Source organism: Pteropus alecto, unplaced genomic scaffold (genome assembly GCF_000325575.1).
Source record: "Pteropus alecto unplaced genomic scaffold, ASM32557v1 scaffold86, whole genome shotgun sequence".
Lineage (NCBI taxonomy): Eukaryota > Metazoa > Chordata > Mammalia > Chiroptera > Pteropodidae > Pteropus > Pteropus alecto.
In genome coordinates this window covers 25239373-25248708 of record NW_006442109.1, presented here as the reverse complement: position 1 = coordinate 25248708, position 9336 = coordinate 25239373, and the positions used below count along the sequence as shown (strand labels likewise).

General features: G+C 52.6%; 1 protein-coding gene across 1 annotated transcript in view; it reads right to left on the bottom strand.

Annotated features, from left to right (window-relative positions):
- Positions 1–317: 317 nt before the first annotated feature.
- The window catches only part of DUOX2 (dual oxidase 2), a 17678-nt gene continuing 8659 nt past the window's right edge, over positions 318–9336 (bottom strand). The window contains 16 exon segments of the mRNA XM_006920411.1: positions 318–440; positions 731–859; positions 992–1147; positions 1493–1651; positions 1878–2107; positions 3217–3370; positions 3608–3735; positions 4025–4074; positions 4727–4826; positions 5017–5247; positions 5340–5518; positions 6047–6130; positions 6536–6617; positions 7223–7410; positions 9024–9117; positions 9197–9333. Of these exon segments, the coding sequence (XP_006920473.1) occupies positions 318–440; positions 731–859; positions 992–1147; positions 1493–1651; positions 1878–2107; positions 3217–3370; positions 3608–3735; positions 4025–4074; positions 4727–4826; positions 5017–5247; positions 5340–5518; positions 6047–6130; positions 6536–6617; positions 7223–7410; positions 9024–9117; positions 9197–9333 (2224 nt within the window).

Here is a 9336-nt window from a genome sequence, read left to right as displayed (position 1 = left end):
TACCCCATCCTCCCTCAAATGCCTAGGTGAAGAAAATACCAAAGCAATGCATTGATTTTGTGGAAGTAAAACAGACACGGGGACCTACTGGAGGCAAATGTTACTGCCACCTCCACAGTTGATATAAGACAGGGGCTGTCTCCTCCCCACTTGGTCTGTCACAACCTGCGGTGACTTGAGCTAGAGGGCTTCTCCTCTATCTTCTCAGAGCGTGGGACATATGGGGCAATGAGGAAGAGGCCAGAGGTGGATTCTGAGAGAGAAACGGCTGGCAGGGCTGGTTCACAGAAGGGAAGGAAGAACCAGGTAGGGCAAGCTCAGAAGTTCTCGTAGTGATGTATGAAGTGGGCCTGGTCCTGCCTGTTGATGAGCTGACAGGCCTTCTCTACATTCTTGGTCATTCCTGGTGGGCCACAGCTGAATACTCCAAACTTTCGTACCTGTCAAGTTTGCGGGGGGAGAGTGGTTGCAGAGAGAGGGAGAGGCTTGAGGGGATCGCTTCCCAGGAGAAAACTGCTTCTCAAGCCTGGCTGAAATGACCAGGGCATCAATCCCAGGCCCTGAGGAGAGGGCTTGAGCTGGAGGTTGGGGATAGAGTTGAAGCTTTCCTCCAACGCTTGACCCCGTCCTGGGGCCAGGGTTGGGGGGTTCTCCATTCAAAATAGATGAGGGCCAGGAAATCCAGACAGGGGAAGGTCAGAGTCTGAGGATGGGCAGGGGTAGGACTAACCTTTGGGTGAACCTCCTGCAGGGAATTAAAGAAGGGTTCAAAGGGAGGCCGGCCAAAGTGAGTGATGGAGCGCAGGCCCGTGAACAGACTTCGGTTCAGCCCTTTCTGAAAGTGCCGCTCGCTTCAGCACTTTCTGGAAGTGCCGCTCGCAGATGTACTGGGGGAGGGAATGGAGGAGGAAGGGCAGAGCCGGGCAGAGCCAGGGTCAGCTCCTAGCCCAGATGGTGGTCCACCCAAACCGCTTGGTTGTCCCTGACATACCAGCATGGTGGTCCTGAGGTCGAACTTCTCAGCCAGCTGGGTGATGTAGATGTGCACGGACACCAGGTCCTGGCAGTCATTCTCCTCCACCTCCCGGATGATGTCAGCCAGCCACTCGAACTGCCGCTGGGTCCGTGTTACCCAGATGAAGTAGATCTGGGGACACATGGCTAGAGCTCAAAACTCTGCTCAGCTCATGGTTCCTCCCTAGATACCTTCACCTGAAAGGCTGGGAAGCCCAGACCACCCACAGACACCAAACCTCTAGCAGAACCCACAAACCTGAGTCAAGGCTTCTAACCAATAGATCCCAGCAGAGCCCCTTCTGGCTATACCTCCTACCATTCCTCAAACATTTGGCATCCAAAAAACCAGGTATGTATGGCCCCCGCAGACCCAGTGCTTATGAACCAGGGGCTTTTTCTCATGCTACTCTGCTATAATGTGGCGACACAATCAGGCCATCTGTCCCCACTCCTTCAAAGAATGGGAGATACTCACCTTTTTACAGAGCATTTGGCTGCCTAAGGATGACTTGAAGACCAGGTCTTTGAGGATAGAGGCAAAGGGGGTGACCCCAATGCCCCCTCCAACCAGCACCGACACCTCAAACTTATGCCACTCCTGGTGGCCCTCTCCAAAAGGTCCATCGAGGTACAGCTGCCAAAAGAAAGGTGGATGAGATAAACCTGGCTCTTCCTCAGCTCTGGGGCTAGCAATAAAGGGATAGGGAGAAGGAGATGGGAGCATCCTAGCTTCTTCTGAGGCGCCCAACCCTCTCCTAACCTGTCCTTGGAGTGTCTGGAGATTCTAATCTTAGGGTGGGGGAGGGCGGGGACCTTCTGCCAATGCTGGAGTCTCTAAAGTGGTTCCCAGCGATGGGCACCTTTGGGTATCTGGCACGGCTGTCCATCGGGGGTGAGTAGATCTCCCTGAGGCGAGTGGTCCAGGGCCCCACTGCCCGGATGTGCAGGCTGAGCGTGTCCTCATGGGGTGCGGAAGTCAGTGTGAAGGGGTGGTACTCGGTGGTCCCCAGAGCCAGGCAGGCAATCCGCACCCACTGTCCTGACTTGTACTCAAAGCCTTGGGGCCGCTGGAACTGCAGGTGGGTTACTCCTGAGGGTCATGGGCAGAGAAGGGCAGGGATCAGAAGGCTTGCTCCTGGTTCCTGAGGACTGGCAGGCACCTGTCCCCTCCACACACCTGAGGCACAGGGAGCATGGTCTGAGCAGTAGGGCTCCTGGGGCTGGGAGTCGGAGGACCCCCTCCTCTGTTTCCTGGGCATCCTGAGAGCTGGGCTTCTCTACTCCCCTGTTCCAGCCATTCTCCTCCTCTCAGCAACCTCTCCCACAAAGGGCTCAGACCCATTACCATTGTCTTGGATACCAGCCAACAGGGTCAGGGGACCTTGGGTTCCCCAGGGACCATCTCAGTGTTTGCCAAACCTCCACCATTTGAGGGTTATCTCTGTGATGGGCTGTATCTACATACCTCCTGCATTATCGTTTATCTAATATTTTTCTTTAAGTCGATTTAGTTTTTCAATTTGATTTACCTTGACAAGAAGCTTTAGATTACTAAGGTAGGTGGTAAGTATAATGTGCTGTAAATAGAAGGCACTGTGTTTTATCAAATTTTAGCCCGATGCTGTTTGTGGCCTAAGCACAGCTGTGCCTCTGGCTTGCTCTCTTTGTTAAAAATGGAGAGTCACAAGTAAAGTTGAAGTGAAGTTAATTTTCTTAATATGTGAGTCCTGAAGTTTCGATGGTCCCACGACACCTAAAATCATCTTCCACCATCCTCTACAGAGATGCAAATCCCTACTTTGGCCAATACCGATGCTCAAAAACAGATTCTCGCAATCAGGGCCATTTGCCTATCTCTGAAGCAGGATTATTCTGTAACAAGGAGTGGGAAAGGGCTATATGGGTCCCTGCCTTGTACCCAGGCCACACATGTGTGTGCGTAGGGGGGTCCTTCTTGTCCTTAAACCCCTGTCTACACTTTCAGTTGCTTTTTCTCATAGTCACTTCTCACTGTCTGCAAGTCCTCCTGGGGGATAAGCACAGCCCTTCCTGGGGCTGCCTTTGCATGAGGAAAGCTGCAGGTGTCTCCAAGGCTATCAGAAGCCAAGATGGAGGCCAGGAGGCCTGGAGAGCTGTCTTCTCATGTCCCTTGAGTCAACTTCCAGTGCTCCCCACCCAGAGCCAGGCCAGGCCTGGTACCTGAAGGTAGCAGCTCCACTTTCACCACACTGATCTCCACCTTCTTCCGGCTCAGGCTCACCAGCTTGTCTCCACCATAGATTAGTGCAGGGACCAGGAAGAAGATGTGGAAACGGGGCAGCTGGATCAGGGCGAAGCTGCCATGGATGATGAGCTAGAGACATACATGGCCAGTTAGTACGGCTTAGGTCCAGCCAGGTCCCCTTCCTGCATGCCCCTGACCCAGAAGCTTCCTGCCTGGGCCCTGGGCTGGCATCGGCTTCAGGGACTGAGGTCTCAGATCTCAGGGTCTCAGTCTGAGATCTTGGGTTCAATTCAGTGTGTTCCTTCCACCCATCATGAGTGCTTATCCATGCCCCATAGCTTTGCCCTGCCTGGAGGAGTCCCTCACCAGGATGTAAAGCAGGATGTAGAGGTGGTGGGTTAGCCAGAAGCCCCGGAAGCTGCGGCGGCGGAAGTGGTGGGAGGCGAAGACGTACATGATGGCCAGGACCAAGAGCAGAAGCACCCCTGTCATACCTGGGGTTATGGGAGACAGGGTCAGAGTCTCAGGACCTCAGCCTGGGCCGAGAATACAACAGAGCACCCCCCACCCCACTCTGCCCTCCTTCCCTGACTTCCCTCATCCCTCCCTGCTCCCCAGGACAGCTTGCTACTAGACAGCCTGCAGCTGGGGCTTGTCCTGGAGGGTAGAAAGGAAACCTATAACCACTATGACTAGGCAAGTGCCTGTTCATGGGAAGATGAAGACAAAAGCATAAGTCCTCAGACAGAATCCCCAAACCCCACACACAGCCCTACTCCCTACCTGGGACTGTCTGGAAGAACCACCAGTAGAACTTCTGGGGAAGCTGGGACCTGTGGGGCAAAGGCACATGGAGCCTCTGGCTGGGGCAGGAGGGGCTCCACCACTGTCACAATGTGATTCTGATCCTGCCAGCCCTGATGGCTGAATCGGAACTCCACCCAGAAAGTCAAGGATCCTTCCAAGAAACATGACACCCAGCCTCCCACAGTTACACCCTCTGCTCTCAGCTCTTCTGAAATCTCCTTCTTGGTTGACCTTTGCTTGCTTGGTTCATGTTCTGTATGCTCTATGAGGGCAGGAGTGTGTGTTTTGCTCACTGGCCTGTCCCTAAGCTCAGACAATGCCAGGCACATAGTAAATGCCCAGTAGATATCTGCTGAGTGATGGCGTGTATCTTGGCAGCCCTACTCTTTGGCTTCTGGATGGACACATAAAACGTGTTCCATAAATGTTTGTGCAGTGAATGGCTCAGATGGCAAGCTGTGAGTAAGGCACACGTGGGAAAAAGTCTCCAACTTCATCTCCTAAACTCCTTTTCTGGCCAGTCATGGCCAGTTTCCTTACTGAGGGCATGAAAGTCACCTCTCAGCTTCCTTGAGCAAGCCTTCTTACCATCACTCAGTGTCTAGGGCCATCTATTTGTTTTCTATTATACTCTTAGGCCTGCCTAGGTATCCCTAGGGGACCCTCCCCAGAACTTACCCATCATTCACAAAGACGTTGGGGAAGATGCAGGCCAGCAGGCTGAGGGGGCTGATTGAGAAGATGTAGACATTGACCACATGGCCAGCACTGTGCAGAACTGAAGGAGACAGGCTGTTAGAGATGGCACCCATGGCCAACTCTTCATCCAACCCCAAGGGATAGAGGAGTCACGGTGGGGAGAGATGGAAGTATAAGTAGCTCCAGTCGCCTCACTGTTTCCCCCACAGCTAGACCCAGGCGGACCCAGGCGGCTGCAGCAATGGGGAGGATGCCCAGTAGCCACGTACTGGCCAGGACAACAGCAGCCATGGCAATCCAGCGATGGAAGTCTACTGCGGCATCGAAGGGCACGTAGCGGTTGAGGAAGGTCTCTCGCAGGAAGGTGATGAGGTTGCGGCACATAGTGAGCAGGATGTAGGAGAACATGAAGGAGATGCTGGCGGCCGTGCCTCGCGACAGGATGATGCCCACAAAGGTGGTCTCTGCAATCCCCGAGGATGGCGAGGCAAAGGCGTAGTCTGGAGACAGAGTGGGACACTGAAGAACAGGAACAGCAACCAGAGGGCTCTCCACATGTCCCTCCCCACTGCCCCAAACCTGGAACTCATACAGTAGGCACGCTCTGCAAACAGGCCAGCACAGATGGCCGAGAAGACTGCGACACACACGATGTGGCGCAGGTAGTTCTCCACGAAGCGCTTGTACTGCTGCAGCTTCTGGGCCAGGAGGCTCCTCTGCATCTTCTCTTGCAGTGCCTCCGTGTACAACCTGGGAGCGGGCACCACTGCCCTGCAGTGGGAGGCAGGGGGACCACAAGGTCAGGGTACTCTGGCCTCCCCGAAATGCCACCCCATGAAGGAGACCTGGTGACCTGGTGGGGGTCAGGATGGGCCACGACAGAGGAAGGAAAAGGCATTTGCGGGGGGTGGACTCCCAATCCCCCAAACATTTACCTCTCATCTTTATTTTTTCCATTCACCCCTTCTTCTGTCTCCCCACTACTTCACCTCCTCTTTCTCCTATTTTTTCTGTCCTCCCCTCTTCCTGTCCCTTGCACAGGTTTCACTGCTGTGCCCAAAGCAGGTAGGAGCCAGGGGCCCCTTTCCTGCCATCTTGGTGTTATATCTGAGTGGTGGGCCCCTTGCCTAAAGATTAGAGTGTTGATCATTCAACTCTACAGCCCATCAATCAGGTCAGGAACAAATGGAATGAGACTTTGAATGGTCCCTTGTGTGTTAAGATGTTGTGGGCAGGGCCTAGAGAACCTGAGACCTCTCCCCATGACTCTTTGGACCCTGGGGTCTGGGAAACACTCACTTTTTGCCAAACCTCTTCTTCAGCCCAGGGCCTCCCAGCTCTGGGGTTTCTGAGGCAGGGAGCCCCATTCCCTGGGAGCAGGAGCTAAGAAAACGGAAATGGGGCAAGTTCTCAACTTGTCTTTGCAGCCAGGAGAAGAACTACCAGGTCAGAGCTTGGAAGTAGCATAGAGTTGGGTAGAGGTGGATTCTGGGACCCCTCCCTGCCCATAGAACCTGCCCATAAAACTGGTCAGAGAGGAGCAGGCAGGAGGCAAATCAAAATGAATGAATATGATCTGGTCATCTGTTTTGTAGGATGGTCCTGACCTGGAGTGGCAGGGAGAGAGCCAGGCTTCTGAGCAGCACGGGGTGTGGGAGGCAGCTGGAAATTGGGTTATAGGACTGACCATACATTAAGAGCTACTTTCAGAGGGCAAATGTCTGATCCCAGGGGTGGATTCGGCCAGCCCTACTTCCTTTATTCAGCAGAGGAGCTGGCCAAAGGGACCTCAATGCCCCACGTCCCCCAGGAGTCCGAGTGATAAATGAAACTCGACAGCTGACATTTGGTTTAAAGATGTCTCCAATACCTGGAGAGAAAAATGAGAGGCTGGACAGGCTTCCCCATAAGGGCGGTGGGGTAGGGTGGGGTAGGAGATTGTCCCTCCACCACCACCATGCCCCACCGTCCCTCCAGAAAGGCTGCCACAGCACTTGCCAGTGACTTGGTCATGTCCCCATCTCTTGCTCCAGCTTTGTTCCCCTCACTCCCCACACCGAGTACTCAGTGCACACAGGGCAGCCACTGCTAGACAATGTGGCAACTCTGCAATTAGAAAAAGGGACCCCCTCCAAGTAGATGCCTGGACCTGCAAATCCTTTGCGTAAAAAAAAACCCAAAAAACAAAAAATAGCGCCTTTTCTTCTGGCCAGACATACCCAAGACCAATGCACATGGCTTGATGAGCAGCATGTAGGCTGTATTTCAGCCTGCTCTTGATCCCTCAGGCGGCATTTTTGTGCAGTGCACGAATTGCACACAGCTTTATCTGATGCTCTTGATTACACATGCCTGGCTATGTGCTATGCACCAAAGGCTAAGAAAGAAATAAGACCTGGGTCCTATCCACCAGGAAATCTTATTTTAAGGACATGCCCTTCCTTGGCTCTGACTATTCCTTTCATACTTACATACCTCCACCTCCACCTCTGACACAGAGCTGCGTGGAGCGGAGCTCACTGTCATGGTCCCGTAGCATGAAGTGGAAGTCCTCCCATGTCAGCTCCTCCTTGTCCTGGAAGCCTGACTCCCGGAACATGGACTCCACCACCTCAGCCAGCTGGGCCTTGGACAGGCAGTTGTTGGAGATCTCGATGAAGGACCTGGGGGAGGACCAGAGACAGGGCAGCCTGTTGAGGTCAAGCCCAGGCAGGTGCAGGGTGGGGCAGGACCCAGATGATCTAATGTGGTTACCAGTGACCCGAGAAATAGCACTGAGGTGTTAATCTAGCTTGCACCTGACACTAAGCTGGGTGGGGTAGCCACAGTCTCAAAAGGAGAACAAAACTGAAAGTGACCTTGACCAATTAGAGATAGCAACCCTCAAACACAGGAGCATCGACAGCTGGGATGAATGTCCACTTAGTGTAGGGACCTGTCCAGGTGTGCCAAAGCCTTCTTGCATGACAGGCTCTCTGTGCACTGTCTTATGTTGATGCCTCCACACCATCACTGGGCTCCCCCTTTCACAGTCCAGCGGGGGCACAGATAGCTGGGAGAAGGGGTTGTAGCTGCAATGGCTACTGCTTCCTTGTGCCAACACCTCAGGGGATGGGCAGCAGTGTCTCCACACCCAATCTGACAGCATCCAAAGTGGCAGCTGTAGTGGCCGTACTTTTTTCTTAGCCTGTGCTTGGGGACAAAACAAACAAGCCATGCAAGTTTGTGTGAGTCCAGAAGAAAAACACCTTCTTCCACATGGCACAGCAAGAACTGCCATCACAGTAAAAAAAATATGTCATCCCACTGAAACTGAGCAAGATCCACACTGAGTATAGGACGAGAAGGTGGGAGCTCAACATTTGATGGCAGAGATCCTCTGCTAGATTCCCTAGGTCCTGCTCAGGCCCAGGCCTGCCATGGCACACCCAGCAAGGTACAGACTACAGTCAGTTTCACCCTAGTCCTTCTAGAAGCCCATGTCCTGTTGTGGCATCTGGACTGTAAGAGGGATGTGGCAGTTAAGGGGAATGCAGAAGTCAGTGGAAAGGTTTAAAGGAATGAAAAAGTTAAAGGAATCTGGGCTGATATATGAATTCTAATCATTCATTTGCTCATTTACTTAATCTTATTCAGTTAACTATATATTGAATGCTTGCTATGTGCCAGTCAGAGCTCAGAGGAGGTAGATTCTGCAGGGAACAAAGAGAGATATGAACTGTATCCTTATGGAGCTGAAGGGGACTGTATTACTGGAGCATTGTCTTTAGGAATGAGAAGTCTATGAGCTCAAAAAAGACCTTTATCAGTATATCACAACCTGAAATGGCTTAAGAAGCAGGAAGAGAGAAGAGTTGGAAAATAGAAGAACTTTCTCTGTCATGATGATTAATACTGGAAGAGTGACCAAGGTCATCCATCCTCCATCCGTCCATTATTTTACTGTGTAAAGCACAGAAGACTTTACAAAGAGCCTAAAGCATCCAAAAGGGGTTAGTGGTCATATTGGTGTTGATTGTTTCTGTTTTGTCTTCTTTTAACTAGAGAGGAAGAATTTCTGGCTGGTATTGATGGTACAGATATAGACCCTCCTGGAGGCAAGGGCCAGCCGGGCCAGGTAAACTTTCGTAGCTGGCTGCTCTGAGTCTAGGAGGCACTGAGGGCCTGCTCTCAGTGCGGATAGCCACATCGCTTTCTCTCCTATCCTCCTCTGATCTGACTTGTTCTCCTGTTTAAAACACCAAGAAATCTCAGGACTAGAAGGCCCTGCCCATACCGCATCATGGTGAAGAACTCATCCTTGGAGAGGAAGCCATTCGCATCAAGATCATACATGGTGAACATCAGGCGGGACTTGTCCTCTGGGGAGCCTAGAAAGAGGAAGGGTGATGAAGGTCAGCTCTCTCCTGAAAGACCCCTGGCTCCTGGGATGACCCACCATCCCCCAACCTTTCATGAAGACCACCAGGATGTCCAGGAACTCCCGGAAGGACAGGTAGCCATTGCCATCTTTGTCGGCCAGAGAGAACATGGACTCCACAAACATGTCCTGGGGCTTGAGGCCCAGGGACTCAGCAAACTCATTCCTG